General features: G+C 45.2%; 1 protein-coding gene across 1 annotated transcript in view; it reads left to right on the plus strand.

Moving 5' to 3' along the window:
* LOC126176598 (uncharacterized) overlaps positions 1 to 25,424 on the plus strand; it is a 290,206-nt gene that overhangs the window by 252,714 nt on the left and 12,068 nt on the right. The window contains exon 6 of the mRNA XM_049923759.1: positions 9,772 to 9,916. Within this exon, the coding sequence (XP_049779716.1) occupies positions 9,772 to 9,916 (145 nt within the window). The remainder of the gene's footprint in view (positions 1 to 9,771; positions 9,917 to 25,424) is intronic.

A 25,424-nucleotide genomic window follows, 5' to 3' on the forward strand; every position in this document is an offset into this window, starting at 1 on the left:
GTACTGTTACTGCTGGTTGTATGCACAGTGTTGCCTAAACTCAGAATAAGTAAAAATAAAAATAATGTTCTCAATTATACTCAATCATGCACACTTAGTTTTAAACAAAATTATTATTTGTGGTATTCCAACACTCCTCCTCAAAAGGATCAGCAACTATATTGAATATTATATCATTATTTTCTCTCTCAATTGCACTGACAATTCGGGTTAACGGGGACTAGTTTCGCACGTTTCCGTTCATTATCGAACCTCTACATACACTACTTACGTTAAAAGTACATAATTAGCAACAGTAAAGATCACAGATATTAGACTAGATAAACACCTCTACGATACTCTGTACGTTCAAGCCGAAATAGTTCATTACAATAGTTATAACCTACCTGATCGGTTTTGAAATGATTAATGATGCAACATTTATACTTCTGTTCAACTTCGAGTATTCTGTGACCTTAGCGTAACTGCGTACTGTGCACTGAGACATCTATTAGCGGAATGTGGGAGAAGTATTTCACAGGTGTCATTTGTGTTTATTATGGATTGTTGCGCGCTGCGTCGTAGCACATAATTATCATTGTTCCGCTAATTTTCAGCTGCACCTTCTTTTAGCGTAACACTTGATATTTGATAGTAGCATCAGATAGCATAACCATAGATATAAATGTTCTGCACTGTATCCAATAAATTCTTAAATTCTGGTGTGCCAATTTGTATCGATGTTCATCTGTTTTGGGTCGCTACCTACCTTAGCCTATCATGCAGTGCACTGTACACTGTACACTGCTACTGTTGTTAATATTCTGTGACTCTTTGTTGCATTCGCTGTGAAATTTTTTTCTGTGAACGTTTTTTTCCTTAACTTCACAAGCCAAATCTGCTTTCGTATACGAGACCGGACAACATCCTACAATCAATGCTCTCTGCTAACGGAGTCAAACAAGTTTGACGGCGAGAGAAAGCTTTCAGCGCCGGTCGAGTACCACCGGTTTCTATCGATTCAGCTAGGGTCCATCAGCCACCGCACCGAATGTCTTCATGAAACGCGGGAGTAATAGTACCTTCGATTTTGAGATTCGGAAAACTTTTTTACTTAATGATAAAGGTGGCAACATCTATAGAATGTAAAGAGTTCACTTTTTAGTAGATTACAGTACAATTTTCTGTTAGCATAAATAATTTTGTATCATCGAAAGTATTACAAATGTTACCAGAAGTCATTTTAGTCTAGCTACTGTTAAGTAATATCTTTGTACAGTCTTAGCATCATCAGTTGGAGACGATTTGTATCAATCGCACCATGATCACAGTTACGTTGGCACGCCAAGAGAGGATTTTCCAGCTCAGCATTTTTAGTTAAATTTGGGCTTGCAACACATTCTTCTATCAGTATACCAGTTTTCCTGAGAATCACTCTAACTTCACTGTTATTAAATAGTTCTTTTACAGTGCTAATCAATATGAACTGTATCTTGAGGATCTTATCTCAATGGTGAACACAGTTGTAGTTTATCAGTATTGGTTTATTAAACGACGAATTTATATTACCTCGACTTAAATATAAATAAGAAACTAATAAGGATATTTGATATCATACAAACACTTTCCCTGACTTACATGGCCAGAAATAAGGAAACACCGCAACAAATGCATCCTTGAAGATAAATGCCTTCAGGTTACGTTGTTGTATTTGACGAACAGTAGCCTTGCAATGATCTCAGCACGTTGCAAGGGAATGTCGGGGGCAGAACAGTGTTCTGTGTAGCTGTGAGTGTATTATGTGGTGTCACCGCCAGACACCACACTTGCTAGGTGGTAGCCTTTACATCGGCCGCGGTCCGTTAGTATACGTCGGACCCGCGTGTCGCCACTATCAGTGATTGCAGACCGAGCGCCGCCACACGGCAGGTCTAGAGAGACTTCCTAGCACTCTCCCCAGTTGTACAACCGACTTTGCTAGCGATTTTTCACTGACAAAATACGCTCTCATTTGCCGAGACGATAGTTAGCATAGCCTTCAGCTACGTCATTTGCTACGACCTAGCAAGGCGCCATTACCAGTTACTATTGATGCTGTAAAAGATGTACCGTCAAGAGCGATGTTCACCAATTATGTATTAAAGTTAAGTATTCCAACAGATACGTACTATTTTTGCTAGTCTCAATTCCTTGTCCTATTCCAGACCTCACGCCAGCCTGCGTGAGCTTAAACGCATGCCTTTCGGCTTCCTGTCATAGTGGATTGGCTGTCTTGCCAGTCCACAACATATTATGTCGGAGCTAAGTGACTCCGAACGTACGAAAATTGTTGGTAGTCCTTAGCCAAGGTGCGTGAAGAGTTTGTTCCTCCAGAAGGCGCCATATCGAAGATATGTATCTACCGTATACAGGGACAGCGAAAGAACGTCGTCTGCTAAGTCACAACGCAGACGAATTTGTGTGATGAGTGGTCGTGACAGACAGTCATTGAAGAGGACTGCGATGAAAAATAGAAATAGAAAACGACAGCTGTAAAAGTCAATCTACGACTGAATGTCGCTCTCGCGCACTCGATCAGCACCATAACTGCACGAAGGGAGCTCTGTAAGCAGAGAATTTCAGGACGATCTGGAATTCCGAAACTAGACGTCAGTGATGCAAATGCCTGTAAGAGGGACGTGCGGTACCGAAGATATGAAACATGTACTGTGGAGCAATGGAATTAAGTCATTTGGTCGGTCGAGTCTTGTTTCACATTGTTTACAAACTTTGGTCGAGTTTACGTACGGAGAGTGAAACATGGCGGGGTTGCAGTGATGATTTGAGCAGCCATATCGTGGTATTCAATGGGCCCCATGGTTACTCTGCAAATAGGGGTTGAAAGTTGTAAGGGGTATGCGATGTATGCGCTGCCTGCAACAGGCAAGACATAGGAGAGTCTCTGACCAGAGAGCAGTATGTAGTTAGTTGTTGCTAGTCTGTGTGAGTTGGCAATATTCGACAGTAGTCTGCGTGAGTCTGCAGTAGTCTGCGCGTGACGGCGCGTGTCGGCAGTCTGCTCTCGTCGGGACTCTGGAGGATGAGTATTATTGTAGAAGGTAAAGAAGCAGCCTCGCGCATATCTAGTAATGTATGTTAACTGTCATCCAATTTCTTTCAAAAAAATGCCCCAAATAATAATTTTTATAATATAAAGTAATTTTTTTTTAAAAAAGGCATTCATTTCAATTTAAAGATTTTATTCAATGGATTATTTTTCCTTTCATGACTCACAAAGCATAGGCCAGTATTACACGGAGGTGAGCCGAAATTTTTTTAGGTAAGAGCAGATATATTCGCAGTTTTTATTGAGGTAAGAATTTTTGCTTTTTTATTCAGAGTACAGGGCCGTGGCGCAGCGTTGCTGTCGTCATAAAATTTACTGAATTTTTTTATTATTTCCGGGTTTAGGAATTGAATTTTGTGGTTACATTAAATGTGAATGCATTTCTGCACGGAGACTATAAATGGGAACCAATTTTGTTCAGAGGTTACAATATTTAAAATTCATTTAATTAATATTTCCGTGGGGAGGTTACAAAGTACCGCTTCAGTTGTAAATTTGTTTTATGGCCTCTGCAATTTCATTTTGAACATCATGGATGTGTAAGGGGCAGTCAAATGAAAACCGGACCATGGAATGGTTCCATTCAAATGACCACACGCTTTACGACATTTCTCCCGTTGGAAGACGAAACGATCAGTTCATGTTTCTTAGTACGCGGTCGCCCGCTGAAAGTTCCACAACGGCATTCACTCATGCCCTTCCTTGTACTACACCGCTACGGTCGCTGGTTCGAATCCTAACTTGGGCATGGATGTGTGTGATGTCCTTAGGTTAGTTAGGTTTAAGTAGCTCTAAGTTCTAGGTGACTGATGACCTCAGAAGTTAAGCAACATAGTGCTCAGAGCCATTTGAACCATTTGAACCTTGTAAGACTTAAACCGACGTCAATCCATGTCTTTATTCAAATGTTCAAATGTGTGTAAATTCCTAAGGACCAAACTGCTTAGATCATCGGTCCCTAGACTTACGTCGGCCAGTGTGGCCACGCGGTTAAAGGTGCTTCAGTCTGGAACCGCGCGACCGCTACGGTCGCAGGTTCGAATCCTGCCTCGGGCATGGATGTGTGTGATGTCCTTAGGTTAGTTAGGTTTAAGTAGTTTTAAGTTCTAGGGGACTCATGACCTCAGATGTTAAGTCCCATAGTGCCCCGAGCCATTTGACCCATTTTGAACCCTAGACTTACACACCACTTAAACTAAAATCATTGGGGGAAGTGGCAACAAAACGACTATTCACATTGGTGTGTAGAATATATGAGTCCGGCGATATACCATCTGACTTTCGGAAAAGCATCATCCACACAATTCCGAAGACGGCAAGAGCTGACAAGTGCGAGAATTATCGCACAATCAGCTTAACAGCTCATGCATCGAAGCTGCTTACAAGAATAATATACAGAAGAATGGAAAAGAAAATTGAGAATGCGCTAGGTGACGATCAGTTTGGCCTTAGGAAAAGTAAAGGGACGAGAGAGGCAATTCTGACGTTACGGCTAATAATGGAAGCAAGGCTAAAGAAAAATCAAGACACTTTCGTAGGATTTGTCGACCTGGAAAAAGCGTTCGACAATATAAAATGGTGCAAGCTGTTTGAGATTCTGAAAAAAAGGGGTAAGCTATAGGGAGAGACGAGTCATATACAATATGTACAACAACCAAGAGGGAATAATAAGAGTGGACGATGAAGAACGAAGTGCTCGTATTAAGAAGGGTGTAAGACAAGGCTGTAGCCGTTCGTCCCTACTCTTCAATCTGTACATCGAGGAAGCAATGATGGAAATAAAAGAAAGGTTCAGGAGTGGAATTAAAATACAAGGTGAAAGGATATCAATGAGACGATTCGCTGATGACATTGCTATCTTGAGTGAAAGTGAAGAAGAATTAAATGATCTGCTGAACGGAATGAACAGTCTAATGAGTACACAGTATGGTTTGAGAGTAGATCGGAGAAAGACGAAGGTAATGAGAAGTAGTAGAAATGAGAACAGCGAGAAACTTAACATCAGGATTGATGGTCACGAAGTCAATGAAGTTAAGGAATTCTGCTATCTAGGCAGTAAAATAACCAATGACGGACGGAGCAAGGAGGACATAAAAGGCAGACTCGCTATGGCAAAAAAGGCATTTCTGGCCAAGAGAAGTCTAATAATATCAAATGCCGACCTTAATATGAGGAAGAAATTTCTGAGGATGTACGTCTGGAGTACAGCATTGTATGGTAGTGAAACATGGACTGTGGGAAAACCGGAACAGAAGAGAATCGAAGCATTGGAGATGTGGTGCTATAGACGAATGTTGAAAATTAGGTGGACTGATAAGGTAAGGAATGAGGAGGTTCTACGCAGAATCGGAGAGGAAAGGAATATGTAGAAAACACGGATAAGGAGAAGGGACAGGATGATGGGACATCTGCTAAGACATGAGGGAATGACTTCCATGGTACTAGAGGGAGCTGTAGAGGGCAAAAACTGTAGAGGAAGGCAGAGATTGGAATACGTCAAGCAAATAATTGAGGACGGAGGTTGCAAGTGCTACTCTGAGATGAAGAGGTTAGCACAGGAAAGGAATTCGTGACGGGCCGTATCAAACCAGTCAGTAGACTGATGACGAAAAAAAAAAAAAAGAAAAGAAAAAACTAATTTAAACTAACACTAAGAACAATACACACACCTACGACCGAGGGAGGGCTTGAACCTCTGGCGGACGGTGTCGCACAGTCCATGATGTGACACCTCAAACCGCGGACCACTCCGCGCGGCTGTCTTTCTTCAAGTCGACCAAGGTGCGAAAACCACGTGCTGAAAGGTCCGGGCTCTATGAAGGATGTTGCAGTGCTTTCGAACCAAATAACGGAACAGCACCCTTTGTCGGATTGGAAGTGTCGGGACGAGCTTTATTGTGCCTGAGGATGATCCGTCCGACAGCATTCCGGGCGTTTTGGCTTTATGCTGCCTCGCAGTTTCTTCTATATACATTGCGCTGCAAATTGATTGTGGTTCCACGCTGGAGGGACCCCAAGGGCAGAGGCTCCCTGTAGTCGGAGGTCATCGTGACCTTCTCGGAACTTGTGTGAAAACCTTTGGGTTTCTTTGACGGAGCAGATATGAGATGTTTCCCCTGTTGGCTTTTTACTCTGGCTTCAGGTTGACGGAATGCTGTCGGATGGAAACATCCTGTTGTATGGTAATGCCCGACCCCCACTTCCAATCGGAGGAAGACCATACTTCAGCAATTTGAATGGGAAACCTTGTAACATCCTCCCCGGAACTTCACCGTGTGATTTTCACATCTTTGGCGACCGGAAAAAAGACGTGCATGGATGTTGGTTCCAGTCGGACGAGGAAATGCAAGAGAGGGTGCGGTTGTGGGTCCTTCAGCGGCCGACAGCGTTCTACGAAACGGGAACTAATTGGCTGGCTCTGAGCACTGTGGGACTGGACATCTATGGTCATCAGTCCCCTAGAACTTAGAACTACTTAAACCTAACTAACCTAAGGACATCACACACATCCATGCCCGAGGCAGGATTCGAACCTGCGACCGTAGCGGTCGTGCGGTTCCAGACTGTAGCGCCTTTAACCGCTCGGCCACTCCGGCCAGCGTGTTGCTATTCTAGTACATGCAAATCCGAAGAACTGTGATCTTTGGTACTGGGTGCCACTTTCCCCGGATCGCTGTTAAGCCATGTCTTAATTTCCCGATTGTATAAAGCGTTTAATTAATTAATCAATAATTAATCAAGTTATTAGTGACAAAAATTATCCAAAGGTAGGAGCAAGGTAACTGTAAATTCTATATGTAATTATTAAAACGTTTTGACACAGCGTGCCGTTAAAAGCATATACCTCTTACGTCACGCCTATGTTATATGTAACGAAGTCATGGGGTAAGATGAGATAGGCTAGGTTTTTGTCCCACTGCTTGTGCCTGAAAAGTAATGCCTTCACCTTCGTAACTCTTCAACAGTTGGCAGCATTGGTATGCGGCAGATACTGGCTTCTTCCGTAGCCTCTTCTCTACAGTTCCACTTGGCGGGAAGCCTTAGCTTTGAACGGTTCTGTTGTTACAGAGTAATCTTTGGAACCCTGCGCAGACGGTCGGTCAATGCGATCCAAGCAACGTTCAATCACTGAATTCTTGACCACAGAAGGTGTCACCCCAAAGGAGTGGTTTACGGTGATTGTGTTGATGTGAGTACTGTGCGTCGTTGGGAGAGTAAGTTTAAAGATGTTGAGGCGGGAACATCTGAACTGCGTGACAAACAAAGAGTTGAACGTCCTGTGACAGCAACCACCGAGTTTCACAAGCAAAATGTAGACATTGATTCAGGACGATCGTTGTATCACTCAGAGATAAACTGCAAGCACAATCGGCGTTTCACAAGAACAACTTTGCTTGGCTATCGGAAGATCTGTGTACGATGGATACCTCGGATGCTGACTCCTGAAATGAAAGTGCACAGACTTGAAATCTGCCAGGAACTCCTCTCGCGTTACGAGAATGAAGGTGACGCCTTTCTCCATTCAGTTGTGACAGGAGACGAAACTTGGGTAGACCTTTAAGACCTGGAGACGAAATGTCAGTCTATGGAGTGTCGACTTCTTCCGTGACGGCTTCAGAAATCTTGATCGCCGCTGGCAGAAATGTATCCAATTTGATGGTGATTATGTGGAAAAGGGAATATTGGTAATTAAAGATCACGTTCTAAGGATTATTTCTACGTTTGACTTACTAAAATATTCCCATGGAAACCCAGTTAACGAAGGTGGAGGTATTACTTTTCATTCAACCCTCGTAATACGACGTCATAAGTTCCTTAATGAAGAGAAGGTAAGATACACGACCACAAAAATGTAACAAATTATTTTGCGCAACAACAACGTCTGACGCTACCAATCGCCATGGTAGTGCTGAATTTACCGGCTGTCTTTACGGTCCAAAGGCCAAAAAAACAGTGTTGCCAACTCGTAAATAGAAATATGAGGGTTCACCCCCAACTTCCCCTACCTATATATCATGTTTAATTGTGCCAGCCTCGCTTCAGTCCAGATGTTTATCGGTTTGTGTTGCGCGACTTCAAAAGAGTATTTAAAGTTCTCTTACGGGAAGTGCTCTGTTCCTGCATAGGTCAATATGTACATCTCAGGGATGTGCTAAAAAGGTACTCTACCATGCACCGTGTTGTGGCTTGTGGACTATGTACGCACACTCATGCTCATAAATTAAGGATAATGCTGATACATTTCTGAAACAACGCTCTGGTGCGCAGTTTGCAGGTTTAAATCAGCTCGGGGTATGACCATGCGATGCATTTTACCTGCGGTCGTCGCACGGTGGCGCTGGCAGCAGTCCACATACGCAGAGGTGTGTTGGTGCATGTCAGAGTACGGTGCAGCGAGTAAGTGTGCAGACGTTTTCAGACGTGCCAATGGTGACTGTGCGTTGGCTCAGAGAATACGTATTGATGATGTTATGAGGGGTAGAATACGAGGGTGACTGGAGGCTGGTCAAACACAGAAGGTCGTAGCACGGGCCCTCCGTGTGCCACAAAGTGTGATCTCAAGATTATGGCAACGACTCTAGCAGACAGGAAACGTGTCCAGGCGCTACGCTACAATACAGGACGTCCACAGTGTACACCACCACAAGAAGACCCGATATCTCACCATCAGTGCCCGCAGATGGCAACGGGGTACTGCAGGTAGCCTTGCTCGGGACCTTACCGCAGCTCTACAGACGACTGAACAGACATGGTTCATCGCCCAGAGACATGCAAGATGCATTCCACTGACCCCTGGTCACAGGAGACCCCGTAAAACCTGATGTCAAGAACACAGTACATGGTCATTAGAACAGTGGTCCCTGGTTATGTTCACGGACGAGTCCAGGTATAATCTTCAGTGATTCTCGCCTGGTTTTCATCTGGCGTGAACCAGGAACCATATACCAACCGCTTAATGTCATTGAAAGGGACCTATATGGAGGTCGTGGTTTGGTGGTGTGGGGTGGGATTATGACTGGTGCACGTACACCCCTGCATGTCTTTGACAGACGAACTGTAACAGGTCAAGTGTATCGGGACGTCATATTGCACCAGTATGACCGCCTTTTCGGGAGTGCAGTGCGTTCCACCTTCCTCCTGATGGAGGATAACGTACGGGCACACCGAGCTTCCTCATGGAGGAGTACCTTGAAACAGGCGAATGGAGTGGCCTGAATGTTCTCCACACCAAAACCCCACCGAGCACGTCTGGTATGCTCTCGGTCGACGTATCCCTGTACGTCTTCAAACCCCTAGGACACTTCAGGAGCTTCGACAGGCACTGGTGCAGGAATGGGAGGCTATACACCAGCAGCTGCTCGACCACCTGATCCAGAGGTTGCCAACCCGTTGTGCGACCTGTGTACTTGTGCATGGTGATCATATCCCATATTGAAGTCGGGATACATGCGCAGTAAGTAGTGGCGTTTTGTAGCACATGTGTTTCGGGACGGTTTTCTCAACTTATCACCAATACCGTCGACTTACAGATCTGTGTCGTGTGTTCCCTATGTGCCTATGCTATTAGCGTCTATTTTGTGTAGCGCCACGTTGTGTGGCACCACATTCTGCAATTGTCCTTAATATATGAGCATGAGTGTGGATGTATATGTTATGGAGTACATTTCTTCTACGTGTGTGTGCAGATGACGTCGTGGGCGGTGGTGCCGCCAGAGGTGACCAACGTGAAGAACGACCCGCGCGTGATGCAGGAGTGCTGCTACAACATCCGCGTGGAGTCCCAGCCGTATGACGGCCGGCGCGCCGCCGAAGTCAACTACACCATCCCCGGTAAGTCTCGCTCTGCTCCAGCAACAGACACGCCCATGGATCCGTGACCTACCCCAGTCTTCACTCCTACTGCCGGCTTCTGACCATGTTACCTCTCTACAGTATCTCTGGTCGCAGCTAGCAAACGACTGCTACGAGGTGTTTATGACGGAAGTAACCCACTGCAAGGCCGGAGTAGTGGGAAAAACATTCACAGACACTATTCCACCGGGAAGGGGAGGAGAATTGATTCTACAATATTTCCAAAAACCAATTTTAACTTCAGTGTTTTCGGGCGAGTCACAAATGAGTCCGCCTGGTCTCATGGTTTGAGGTATGTGCCACAGGCGATCTGTCCTTCGGATAGGTAGCTTCGGTCGGTGACACCTCATTGCTATTATTTAGCAAGCTAGTTGTTTACTCATCACAGACTACTATACAGCGGTGTTCGACGTTTCAGCTTAATATGCCTGGAAAATATACATAATGATTCAGCTGCCCCTACCGATGTCGTTTTATGCAGCCTGCAATGTTACATCTCACTTTCAAAAACCATGCGTGAGATTTCTATATTCTCTCGCTAGCTTAAACTATTAGTTTAGAATAATGAAAAGGGCGTTTTTGTAAGTAATTTAATGAAGTTAAATTTTGTACCAGGGTACTTTGTCGATAGAAGCCCTAGTTTTCGAATTATTCAAGAACATGTGTATTTGGCACGACAATAGTGAAGCCATAGTCACAAAACATAAAATTTATCTTAAAAAAAATGTGTTGCATTACCGGTTGCCAACGAACTACGCCGTCATTCTCAAATGTAAAACATAGGAGAATATACACGGTGAATCACTTAACATTACCGCTGGATATATTTCGTAAACCACATCAAATACTGACGAATCGATTCAAAAAATGGTTCAAATGGCTGAGCACTATGGGACTCAACATCTTAGGTCATAAGTCCCCTAGAACTTAGAACTACTGAAACCTAACTAACCTAAGGACATCACACACACCCATGCCCGAGGAAGGATTCGAACCTACGACCGTGGCAGTCCCGCGGTTCCGGACTGCAGCGCCAGAACCGACGAATCGATTCCACAGACCGAACGTGAGGAGAGGGGCTAGTGTAATTGGTTAATACAAACCATAAAAAATGCACGGAAGTACGTTTTTTAACACAAACCTACGTTTTTTTTTAAATGGAACCCCGTTAGTTTCGTTAGCACATCTGAACATATAAACAAATACGTAATCATTGCCGTTTGTTGCATTGTAAAATGTTAATTACATCCGGAGATATTGTAACCTAAAGTTGACGCTTGAGTACCACTCCTCCACTGTTCGATCGTGTGTATCGGAGAGCACCGAATTACGTAGGGATCCAAAGGGAACGGTAATGGACCTTAGGTACAGAAGAGACTGGAACAGCACATTACGTCCACATGATAACACCTTTTTATTGGTCTTTTTCACTGACGCGCATGTACATTACCATGAGGGGTGGGGTACACGTACTCACGTTCGGTCTGTGGAATCGATTCGTCAGTATTTTATGTGGTTTACGAAATATATCCAGCGGTAGAGTTAGGTGACTCACCCTGTATAATGGGAATCATTAAAAATTCCTTACCGAGCTAGATATTACGTACTTTGACTAAGGCTCCACTATTGTAGTGTCAAACACTTAGCTTATAGTATAGTCTCACTACTTTACGATAGTTATGCCGGAATATAGAATCATAATGCCTAGCTGGGTAAAAGGAGTTGTTAATGATTCCCATAATATATTCTCCAACTGATGTTTTACATTTGAAAATGACGGCGTTGTTCGTTGAAACCGGTAATATAACCCCTTGTTTTAAAGAAAATTTGTATGTATTGTGACTGTGGCTTCTCTAGAAAATAAAAATTTAACTTAGTATACAGTCACTCCTTTACGACAGCTATGTCGGAGTATAGACTGTCAAGAAAAACTTACAAAAGTGATCTTCAGAGATGGCCACTTTCATTACAAAAGAAGTTAGTTCCTTCTTGTTCTGCATACGTAACATGAATCCGGTAACACAAACATTCCAGCGTGAAGGACTATGCTTTCGGACATATAAGATATGAAAGTACAACTGGAAAAAAATATTCATCACGTCCCTCTCTCCACAGCAGCGGCATTTTTGGAACCTGTGCACTCGAAGGTGAATACCACTGTGACATTGCAATCGGCGGTGAGCAGACCAGCGTTCCCGCCTGATATGCCGAACTATGCCATAAGGAAGCAACGCCGCCTTAAGAAGTAAATCGTCCACATCGGGTGGAAGATTTTAAACTCCAACCGGAATGTGCTCGGTCGCCGCATTTACAAGAAGGTCTGGACTGAAGGAACTATTAAGTTGTGTAAACATCACTTGAGAAATAGCCCGAGAGAGAACCCAGTCTACTTACAAGGGATCGTAAAACCTCGCAGAAAATTGTATACAAATCAGAATCAAAATAAGCAGTATCTACCTGATCAGATATAACTCCAATCGTATCTACACATCAATCGTGAATTTCTAGAGAGCCCTGCTGTGTAGTCGTGTCAAAACTGACACTTGGAATATTCTTGGGAGATTCGACGGACATCAGAGCACAGGTAGAGAACGCCCCTGCCAGAAAGGAAACAACAACAAACTTCGCTACGCAAGAGCGATGAGACATCGGCCGATGCACACATTAGACAGAGTAAACGAACGTTCGACACATGCCTGGCTGCCTGACAGGCGGAAGTAGGAACAACGTGCTCGGTCGGCGCACAGGGAGGGTACACCACGAAGATGGTGGTACAGACGCAGAAATTTAACCCACAGGAAGAAGATACTGTGATATGCAAATGATTAGCTTTTCAGAGCATTCACACACGGTTGGCGCCGGTGGCTGACGTGAGGAAAGTTTCCAACCGATTTCTCACACACAAACAGCAGTTGACCGCCGTTGCCTGGTGAAACGTTGTTGTGATGCGTCGTGTAAGGAGGAGAAATGCGTACCATCACGGTCCCGACTTTGATAAAGGTCGAATTGTACCCTATCGCGATTACGGTTTATCGTATCGCAACATTGCTGCTCGCGTTGGTCGAGATCCAATGGCTGTCAGCAAAATATGGAATCGGTGGGTTCAGGAGGGTAATACGGAACGCCGTGCTGGATCCCAACGGCCTCGTATCACTATCAATCGAAATGACAGGCATCTTATCCGCATGGCTGTAACGGATCGTGCAGCCACGTCTCGACCCCTGAGCCAACAGATGGGGACGTTTGGAAGACAATAACCATCTGCACGAACAGTTCGACGACGTTTGCAGCAGCATGGACTATCAGCTTGGAGACCATGGCTGCATCACAGACAGGAGCGCCTGCGATGGTGTACACAACGACGAACCTGGGTGCACGAATGGTTAAACGTCGTTTTTTCGGATGAATCCACGTTCTGTTTACAGCATTATGATCGTCGCGTCTGTGGTTGGGTACATCGCGGTGAACGCACACTGGAAGCGTGTATTCGTCATCGCAATACTGGCGTATCACCCGGCGTGATGGAATGGGGTGCCATTGGTTACACGTCTAGCATTGACGGCACTTTGAACAGTGGACGTTACATTTCAGATGTGTTACGACCCGTGGCTCTACCCTTCATTCGATCGCTGCGAAACCCTACATTTCAGCAGGATAATAACGACCGCTTGTTGCAGGTCCTGTACTGGCCTTTCTGGATACAGAAATTGTTCGACTGCTGCCCTGGCCAGCACATTCTAGAGATCTCTCACCAATTGTAAACGTCTGGTCAATGGTGGCCGAACAACTGGCTCGTCACAATACGCCGGTCACTACTCTTGATGAACTGTGGTATCGTGTTGAAGCTGCATGGGCAGCTGTACCTGTACACGCCATCCAAGCTCTGTTTGACTCAGTGCCCAGGCGTATCAAGGCCGTTATTACGGCCAGAGGTGGTTATTCTGGGTACTGATTATATGAGGATCTATGCACCTAAATTGCGTGAAAATGTAATCACCTGTCAGTTCTAGTATAATATATTTGTCCAATGAATACTCGTGTATCATCTGCATTTCTTCTTGGTGTAGCAATTTTAATGACCGGTAGAGTATACAGGGCTATTACAAATGATTGAAGCGATTTCATAAATTCACTGTAGCTCCATTCATTGACATATGGTCACGACACACTATAGATACGTAGAAAAACCCATAAAATTTTGTTCGGCTGAAGCCGCACTACAGGTTTCTTAAACAGGAGATTGGAAAACCGATGGATCGGCCGTGGTGGAGATCATGATCAGCAATTCATGTCATGGCCTCCACGCTCCCCCGATTTAACCCCATGCGATGTCTATCTGTGGGGTTATGTGAAAGATTCAGTGTTTAAAACTCCTCTACCAAGAAACGTGCCAGAACTGCGAGCTCGCATCAACGATGCTTTCGAACTCACTGATGGGGACATGCTGCGCCGAGTGTGGGAGGAACTTGATTATCGGCTTGATGTTCTGCCGAATCAATAAAGGGGCACATATCGAACATTTGTGAATGCCTAAAAAAACTTTTTGAGTTTTGTATGTGTGTGCAAAGCATTGTGAAAATATCTCAAATAATAAAATTATTATAGAGCTGTGAAATCATTTGTAATAAGCCTGTTATTCTCCAGCAACTCGTGGAATGTAGAAAAGTAAGCACGGAAAATACCAACATATAAAAATACGCATCAAGGTGGAACTCTCAGAGTAGGGCGGAAATCGCTGAAATTTCTAATGTTATAGACATATACAGACAAATAAATGATTACAATTTCAAAAAAATTCGATGATTAATTCCACCGAATGAGCTTCACATCTCGAACATGGGAGTAGCGCGTTGGTCCACCTCTGACCCTTATGCAAGCAGTTATTCTTCTTAACATCGATTGATAAAGTTGTTGGATGTTCTCCAGTGGGTATCGCGCCAAATTCTGTGCAAATGGCGCGTTAGATAATTAAAATCCCGCGATGGTAGGAGGGCCCTGCAATTAACTCTTCAAACGTTCTCAACTGTGGAGAGATCCGGCTACCTAGCTTGCAAAGGTATGGTTTGGTAAGCAGCAGACACTTTCGAGGTGTGCAGACGGGCATTATCGTACTGGTATGTAAAGCCAGGATGGCTTGCCTTGGAGTCAACAAAACGGGTCCTAGAATATTTTCGATGTACGTCCCTGGTGTGAAGTCTGCAGCGGATGACAACCAAAGGCGTCCTGGTACGAAAAGAAATCCAATCGAGACCGTCACAGCTGTTTGTCGGGCCGCAAGGAGGGTTACAGTCATCTTTACATCCCAACGACGCCTGGAGCGTCTCCAGACACGTCTTCGGTGGCATCGTGACGCAGTTCGAAGCGGGACTCAACAACGAAGACAGCTCTACTCCAGGCAATGAGGTTCCAGGGTGAACACGTGTCTGGACACACCCTGGACGGTGGTGGGGCTCGACATGCGGCCTGACGACTAGGACTGATGGTCTGGACTTGTGTTTCATTTCATAGCGGGACTCCTTCGGTTGGCTTTCGCGGCATCCTTACATTACACCGATAGGATATTCTATGCCCTGTTTCGTTGCCTTTCACGGCAAGCCATGATTGACTTACGTTGCAGTAAGATAATGCCCTGCCAACACAACGGAGTTTCTACTGCTTGTCAACGTGCCTGCCAAACCCTACTTTGTACAGGAAGATCGCCAGATCTTTCCCAGTTGAGAACGATTGGAGCATTATTGATGGTACGTGGCGCCTTTAATACGACCTTGCACAATACATACCACAACTACACTCCTGGAAATTGAAATAAGAACACCGTGAATTCCTTGTCCCAGGAAGGGGAAACTTTATTGACACATTCCTGGGGTCAGATACATCACATGATCACACTGACAGAACCACAGGCACATAGACACAGGCAACAGAGCATGCACAATGTCGGCACTAGTACAGTGTATATCCACCTTTCGCAGCAATGCAGGCTGCTATTCTCCCATGGAGACGATCGTAGAGATGCTGGATGTAGTCCTGTGGAACGGCTTGCCATGCCATTTCCACCTGGCGCCTCAGTTGGACCAGCGTTCGTGCTGGACGTGCAGACCGCGTGAGACGACGCTTCGTCCAGTCCCAAACATGCTCAATGGGGGACAGATCCGGAGATCTTGCTGGCCAGGGTAGTTGACTTACACCTTCTAGAGCACGTTGGGTGGCACGGGATACATGCGGACGTGCATTGTCCTGTTGGAACAGCAAGTTCCCTTGCCGGTCTAGGAATGGTAGAACGATGGGTTCGATGACGGTTTGGATGTACCGTGCACTATTCAGTGTCCCCTCGACGATCACCAGTGGTGTACGGCCAGTGTAGGAGATCGCTCCCCACACCATGATGCCGGGTGTTGGCCCTGTGTGCCTCGGTCGTATGCAGTCCTGATTGTGGCGCTCACCTGCACGGCGCCAAACACGCATACGACCATCACTGGCACCAAGGCAGAAGCGACTCTCATCGCTGAAGACGACACCATTCGTCCCTCCATTCACGCCTGTCGCGACACCACTGGAGGCGGGCTGCACGATTTTGGGGCGTGAGCGGAAGACGGCCTAACGGTGTGCGGGACCATAGCCCAGCTTCATGGAGACGGTTGCGAATGGTCCTCGCCGATACCCCAGGAGCAACAGTGTCCCTAATTTGCTGGGAAGTGGCGGTGCGGTCCCCTACGGCACTGCGTAGGATCCTACGGTCTTGGCGTGCATCCGTGCGTCGCTGCGGTCCGGTCCCAGGTCGACGGGCACGTGCACCTTTGGCCGACCACTGGCGACAACATCGATGTACTGTGGAGACCTCACGCCCCACGTGTTGAGCAATTCGGCGGTACGTCCACCCGGCCTCCCGCATGCCCACTATACGCCCTCGCTCAAAGTCCGTCAACTGCACATACGGTTCACGTCCACGCTGTCGCGGCATGCTACCAGTGTTAAAGACTGCGATGGAGCTCCGTATGCCACGGCAAACTGGCTGACACTGACGGCGGCGGTGCACAAATGCTGCGCAGCTAGCGCCATTCGACGGCCAACACCGCGGTTCCTGGTGTGTCCGCTGTGCCGTGCGTGTGATCATTGCTTGTACAGCCCTCTCGCAGTGTCCGGAGCAAGTATGGTGGGTCTGACACACCGGTGTCAATGTGTTCTTTTTTCCATTTCCAGGAGTGTATTATCACGATGGGAAGCAGGATAGCGAACCATGGCTGGTAGTCATACTTTGATTTACACTCACTTATTTTATTAAAATCAGATTCCTTTTAATTCCCCCACAATTTTCAGTAGAATGCAGCAGTTACTTAGTGTAAGTTCTTATTAAAACAAGGCAGTTATCAGAACCCAACAAGCATAACCATAAAATGCATATGAAATCAGTTAAGAAACAACTAGCAAACACAGTACTGCCGTGGCTTCGCCACACTTAAGAAACCATAACAACAGACAGTCAGTTCCTATCAGAATTGGCCACCCACTTGATTGCATTTGATTTCTACACGGCTTATCAACACATAAAACGCACGTGGTTAACCACAACTCACTAGAACATGGATATGTAACAGAAGCAGGAAAGATTGTAATGAAACAAACCGAGATCACACTTTACGTGATGACACGCTGTAACTTAAATAGAGATGTGGCATCGGCTTAACAAACACTGTGGACTGTTTATTACTACAGAGAAAGATCACTGCAGTTAGCCCAAAATAGATAGAGAGATTTTAATTACTTTACACCTGCTCTATTTGCTAACGTTTACTTAGTTGTAGCTCTATCTTTATGTACCGAACAACATTTGTTTAAACATCAGAAAATCACAATCAAATTACAAAACGCGTTTTACAAATCTTAGGAAAGATATACTAAACTTTTGGTATGGGGTCCTCACCCAAAGTAATCCAGCCATGGGAGGGTTACGTAAACACAGCAGTGAACCGTGAATTTACTTTCAAAACTTTTTCTTAAGAATTTACTTTATTTACTAGCGATTCATCAAGAACATTAACACATTTAATCACACTATGTGAGCGTGGAAGTAGTTGTCAGTGGGTAACTGATGAAAACAAATCAAATTTCTTTCAACAAATGGAAATTTTATTCCTAAAAACCCTTTCTCCTTTTTTTCTTTTTAGAAACAGATTTAAAATTATAATCAGAAAGTATCCTCTAAATTTCAAGTTATAATTTATTCAGACGCAGAAAGAACAAATTTTTGGCAGTATGAGCTTCCGGGTTGAGAACCTTGCCGCTCCATTTTGACACAGCCGTAGTCACGACCGCTCACCACAACCTCTGAAAGACTACACTGGTGCAAATCTGCAACACACCAGACTAAAAATTTTTAAGAACTCACACAAACACATAAACTATGCACCCCGTAGGAGGGAAGGAAATGGTACAAAACACTAACATTAAAAGATTAACTTGACCCCCAAAGGTGCAACTTGATTTTTAAGGTTAGACAAATATGCTCTACATTACACATATACCGCGTCTCAAGATGAAAGGCAAGATAAAAACATATTTCAGGAATTCGGCCGTTACACTTCAAGCAATAAATTCATTAACACCGAATCCGACAAACATGACAGAGGCAGCTATTAACGTACGGCAGACCGACAGACAGACAGACAGACACTAACTGCCTAACGAATGCGAACGGGAGACAGACGAGCAAGCTGGGGACGAGAGACTGACCAAGAAAACATGTAGAATTTAACAAGTAAATGAAACAACATATCACGAATCACTTAACTACTAATAAACTACGATGTCTGGCGAAGACCTGGCGCAGCACCCCCAAACCGCTCTCCCGAACCGTCCGCTGCTAGCCGCTTCAACGGACGCAGGAAGGCGCGCCGATCTCCTGTCTCACGGCGTCGCAGCTCGCGCCGGCCAGACCAATGTGGTGAGTTGACTCCTGTTGCTCTCGTGTCGGCCGCGAAACCACTACCCCTCGCTATACGGCGCGGCCCACTGGACTGACGTGGCGACCTAACATGCGCGGACGTGCAAGACGGGCCAGTCATCTTGTGTCCCAGTGCGCGACCGACCAACCGATGGATCCAACCGCCAATGACCATTACCTGAACATGAGAAGACTGGCGGCCTAACACATACTAGCACTCCGGCCAACAGACAGAGACTGGCTGCCCTACACTGACCTCGCTGACCAACTGACCAGACTCGCTCCGACTGACCAACTGCCACTCGCGAGCTTGTAGCGCCCCTTGAATGCACGTGAACAGGCAAACTTTCTCCTTTTTCCACCAGAGGGAGACACCAAAGCTGCGATTGCCACAGCGGGGCCACCGCCAGAAACGGAGGGCGACTGCTTCACACTGCGCGCTGCAGCGCGCTCTTCACAACAGCAATCTTTACCACGGCTCAAGCAGGACCTAGGCGCGGGTTACACCTCACTCCCTGGCAAAGCGTTGGCAGTTACAGCAGCTTTTGACAAACACAGGACAGTTGTAACTCTCTGAAACACACACAAAAATACAGGGCAGAATCTTTGCACCAGACATAGTGCATCAGTCTACAATTAGAGAACAACCACTATAAGTCATAACTAAGACTTCACTGCGAAGCCAACATTTAACCAGCTCACATGGAGCTCATCCACATACTTTCGATTAACGGATGTGTAGTGTGGTGTCACCGCCAGACACCACACTTGCTAGGTGGTAGCCTTTAAAACGGCCGCGGTCCGTTAGTATACGCCGGACCCGCGTGTCGCCACTATCAGTGATTGCAGACCGAGCGCCGCCACACGGCAGGTCTAGAGAGACTTCCTAGCACTCGCCCCAGTTGTACCGCAAACTTTGCTAGAGATGGTTCACTGACAAATTACGCTCTCATTTGCCGAGACGATAGTTAGCATAGCCTTCAGCTACGTCATTTGCTACGATCTAGCAAGGAGCCATTGTTGTTGTTGTTGTTGTCTTCAGTCCTGAGACTGGTTTGATGCAGCTCTCCATGCTACTCTATCCTGTGCAAGCTTCTTCATCGCCCAGTACCTACTGCAAACTACATCCTTCTGAATCTGCTTAGTGTATTCATCTCTTGGTCTCCCCCTACGATTTTTGCCCTCCACGCTGCCTTCCAATACTAAATTGGTGATCCCTTGATGCCTCAGAACATGTCCTACCAACCGATCCATTCTTCTGGTCAAGTTGTGCCACAAACTTCTCTTCTCCCCAATCCTATTCAATACTTCCTCATTAGTTATGTGATCTACCCATCTAATCTTCAGCATTCTTCTGTAGCACCACATTTCAAAAGCTTCTATTCTATTCTTGTCCAAACTATTTACCGTCCATGTTTCACTTCCATACATGGCTATACTCCATACAAATACTTTCAGAAATGACTTCCTGACACTTAAATCTATACGCGATGTTAACAAATTTCTCTTCTTCAGAAACGCTTTCCTTGCCATTGCCAGTCTACATTATCATTTGCTATTTATCTTGTGATGCATGTACCGTCAGACCGATGTTCACCAATTATGGATTAAAGTTAAGTATTCCAGAAGCTACGTACTTTTCTTCCTACTACAAACTCCTATAACTGTTCCAGACCTCACGCCAGCCTGCGTGAGCTTAGACGCGTGCCTTTCGGCTACCAATCATAGTGGCTTGGCTGTCTTGCCAAGTCACAACATGTAGAATGAAATTTTCATCCTACAGCGCAGTGTGTGCTGATTTGAAACTTTCTGGCAGATTAAAACTGTGTGCCGGACCGAGACTCGAACTCGGGACCTTTGCCTTTCGCGGGGAAGTGCTCTACCGACTGAGCTACTCAAGCACGACTCACGCCCCGTCCTCACAACTTTAATTCCGCCAGTACCTCGTCTCCTACCTCCCAAACGTCACAGAAACTCTCCTGCGAACCTTGCAGAACTAGCACTCCTGGAAGAAAGGATATTGCGGAGACATGGCTTAGCCACAGCCTGGGGGATGTTTCTAGAATGAAAATTTCAATCTACAGCGGAGTGTGCGCTGATATGAAACTTCCTGGCAGATTAAAACTGTGTGCCGGACCAAGACTCGAACCCGGGACCTTTGCTTTCGTGGGCAAGTGCTCTGCCAGGAAGTTTCAACGGATGTGTAAGTTCCACAATCATCTAGCGAGTGAAACGCCTCGTAACACGTCGCTCAGCCCCATACACTAACGGCCAACTCAGCGGCTCAAGCAGCTTAACCACTTTACTTCAGCGACCTTTCCCTTGATAGAAATCACGAGACTTGGCTCTCCGAGCTGCCCCAAAACACAGCCTTGCCGACCAATACAACTCCGCGGCATATCACGCTGATAGGACACACACGGTCGCAGTCGACACTCCTTCCTCCGGAGACGTCCTGAGTCTCTCAATGTTCTTCTTTCGAAAGCTCATGGCCGACTCTTGAAACCCGCCAACCCGGAAGAAACCCACACTATATCCGAAGATCACATATAACCTCCAAAATCGATCCAAACGACATAACTGGCACCGGTCCGCCACGGCTCAATGGGCTTCTCGGAATTTTAACAATCTAATGCGCCAGTTGGACAGAATTTGGCACTATATCCCTCAGGAGGACATCCAATGTGTGAGACATATTTCAACATTTCATCGTTCATTTGAGAATGGCTAAAAAGGCGAAATCACGATTGTGTACAATAAACAAGTAATTATGAGTCTAATGACGGAAACTTCTTCAAAAATTTGAAATTACTGTAGCCCCCCTACGAAGGAAGTATTGTTTACCAATCAATGAGAAGCGGAGTAACTGCTCGCATAAGGGCCAGAGGTAAATTAACGTGTCATTGACTTGGTCAATCTGCGAAGCTCTATCTCCTGAATAAATCACCCAATTTTTTTGCAACTGTAATGATTTGTTTGTTTGTACATATACATCACAACTACCGATTTCCGTCCCATTCTGGTGATTACTTATGGTACGTCGTTTTTTGTCTTACATTGTATCTGAATAGCCCTGAGCCTTTCTGGTGCGGATGAAGAGGGTCAGTGTGACGAAGCTGTGGTTTCTTACAGGCAGCAACTATCTCTATCGAACTCTTGAGTGCCTCATGAATAAGCAGTGTTGATATCGATTTGCGGTCGTCACGAAAGGTCGCGGTCGCAGCAAATGGACGGTGAACAGCGAATCCGAAAGAACTGATAAATAATCCAAATGACCCGGAAGGTCCCTGTGTTTTATTTAGAACCTCACCCACATACGACAACCAGAGGATCCTGTGGTCGTTCTGGAGATAGCATAAAATATTGTTTCAAATTATCTTTTTATATCTGTTATGTTGGTTACTACTTCTTTTGTAATTCCTGGGAAGTGCACCGTCATTTTGAATGCAGACAGACGACAATGTCTCAGATACCCCGATGAGCCAAAACATTAGTAGCACGTTGACTCAGTTTTGGTACGCAATATAATTGTGACTCTGTGTGACATGGATGCGACAGTTCTGTGGTGGGTTTCCGGGAATGTGACATCTGATGTGACTGCACTCCTCACGGAATTCCCGAAGATTACGGGCCAGTGGTTTCTGCACGTGGAACTGTCGCCATATAACGTTCCACATGTATTCCATTAGATTCTGATCAGAAGAATTTGACGGATGAGAATTCCCTATCATATCCCTCAAAGCACTGTAGCACTGGAGCACTGTGGTCTTATAACGATGGCAGTTGTCCTGCTATAAGATGCCATCGCCTTCAGGGCACACGTCAAGCAGGAAGAGACACAGGTGATTCCCACCAATATTCACAGCTGCCATGGTGCGTGCGATTACTATCACACGTTGCGTGAAATAGCACACAAATGTGCTCCATAGCGTAAATCTGCTACCACACCCCTGCGTCCGTGGCGCGGTGAATGCACCTGGATGATGGCCACTACCGATCTGGCGTAAGTAAAAAACGTTGGTGCCTTGTCTTATACAAGCAAGAGTGGTACTTGGTGTGATTCATGCGACAGGCATGAAGATGATGTGACTGGAACGTGCAAACTGATTATCTATTAAAACAATATCAAAATAACGGCTGTTAATACAATATTATTATAATGAATATATGAAGTCATCAAAATGGCGGAAAATCAAAGAACTACAGATGTCGGAGGGTGGGAAATCCAAAGAAGCAGTGGCGGGTACCGTAAAAATTTAATATGGGCTTAATGGGAAATATTTACATTAATCAGGCATACACATCGGCTAAAAAGGCAAAATGATAATCGTGGAGAAGTTTTCAATGGAATATTCAAGGATGTAGCTTGCAGTTTTTCCATACCTAAAGGTATTTTCGAGGCCACTAAAATGAAACCGCCAGCCACAACGTGGCCATCGTAGAAACATCAATCATTGTTTTGTCGAACATCGTGTCAATGTCATTAACCAAAATTCATATCAGAACTAGTAGGATGTATACTGGAATGTTATTAAAACATCCATGACTGTGTAACAGCAATCACTGTTCAGGGTAATGATAGTCACCACTCGGCGTAATGGCAATCACCACGTGTGTTTGGGGGTCATGGTAATCAACATGGTTGTGGTTATGTCAGTCACTGTTTAGGGTAATGGTAGTCATCACTCGAGACAATGGTAGTCACCATGATTCGGGTAGTGGCAGTCACCATCTGCTATTCAGTATGCTTTGTCGTTGAAGAGTCGCATAGTTTCCAGTATGTGACAGCTTAAATTAAATTGTCACCAGAAGATGGGAAACATTTTGTACTGCAAGATAAAATTAAAACCCTTGTATGAAGTCAATATAATGTTTCACTGACTTTGATTTCAGTATTAGAGACGAGTTTTTGTCGTATTTAAACGTGGGAATATCATTGTTCGCTTTGGTAATTATCATTTTCAGCTCGACTACAATCATTTAAGTTATATCAGCAGTGTGCGCCTGGCTAGCCACGCGGTCTAACGCGCTGCTTCCCGAGCGGGAAGGATTGCCGGTCCCCAGCACGAATCCACCCGGCGGATTAGTGTCGAGGTATGGTGTGCCAGCCAGCCTGTGGATGGTTTTTAGGGCGGTTTTCCATCCGCCTCGGCGAATGCTGGCTGGTTCCCCTTATTCCGCCTCAGTTACACTACGTCGGCGGTTGCTGCACGAACACCATTACCACGTACGCGTACACCATAACTACTCTACCACGCAAACATTTGGGGTTACATTCGTGTGGTATGAGACGTTCCTGGGGAGGTCCACTGGGGGCAGAACCGCACGATAACCCTGGGTTCGATGGGGGCGGCGGTGGGGTGCATGGACTGCAGTGGCCTGTTATGGGGTTGCGAACCACTGAGAACTATGGCAGGACGAAGCCTCTCAATCGTTTCTATGTCACTGGTTTCATACAAACAATACAATATATAAACAGTAGTGCACAAGTGTTTCCTGCAACAAGAACTATGTGTCATATTACTATCAAGACTCAAATGCACTGGGTGTCACCAAGACAAGACTTGTAAGAACAAGGAAAACGCTCAGTCGGCGAGTTCAGTATTGTTGATGCCTGCTTGCCTGCGTTGTGACAGTTGAGAAACATTATAGAACAATTTAGGTATGGAAAATACTTGATATCAGTCTCCATTGTGCGTTACACCATCAATGGTACAGAAACCGGACTTTCCACTTCCACGAAAGCTGATTAACTAAATTTTTTGGACATATACTTTTGCACATCTTGCAAGAAAAGTTTTCAAACGGTAAAGATACTTCTGAGCACGTCCAAGATAGCTGTACTGTGATTGACTGTCTCATTTTAATGGAATGTAAAGTACTTTTAAGAGTGAAAGTGATGTAATTTACACCGTTTGTATAATTATTTGGATAAATACATTTGAACATGATACAGAGAAAATTTTTTGAGAGTTCAGCCGAGATGTTTGTGTGTGTGTGTGTGTGTGTGTGTGTGTGTGTGTGTGTGTGCGTGCTTACGAGCTTATCAAATCTGTTATTATAAATAGCGCTGTTGGATATTGCTGTCAATACCGGCACGCATGACAAAATATGCTGCATTGATATTGGCTGAAAAATACTTCCCCGGAGCCATCCTGCACTGTGAGTGTCTGAATAAGAGTTTCCTGCCATCTGCCATCTTTAATTTTTAAATTCCCAGCCATACGCCATCTTGATGACGTCAAATGTTCAGGAGCGTTGATCTAACGTGACGTCACTGGGATTCAAGTAAAAAGGCTATTTGTGAAGTCATACGAAAATTGCCATTGGGTCATGAAGTTAGCACGTCGGCAACCGAATACTGGTGTGAAGGGTGTGCCAGAAGTGGCATAGCATTCCTTCTAGCAAGCGAAAAATTTTATTCCTAAATGACGGAAATATTTTAACCATTGTAGGGTGTCAGTTTATCCCTTTAGTGGATTTTGTTTTTAAATTACGTTACTGGCTAGTTTCAGCCATAGGCCATTATCAAATGTGTGATATTGG

The sequence above is a fragment of the Schistocerca cancellata genome, chromosome 3 (assembly GCF_023864275.1).
Source record: "Schistocerca cancellata isolate TAMUIC-IGC-003103 chromosome 3, iqSchCanc2.1, whole genome shotgun sequence".
Lineage (NCBI taxonomy): Eukaryota > Metazoa > Arthropoda > Insecta > Orthoptera > Acrididae > Schistocerca > Schistocerca cancellata.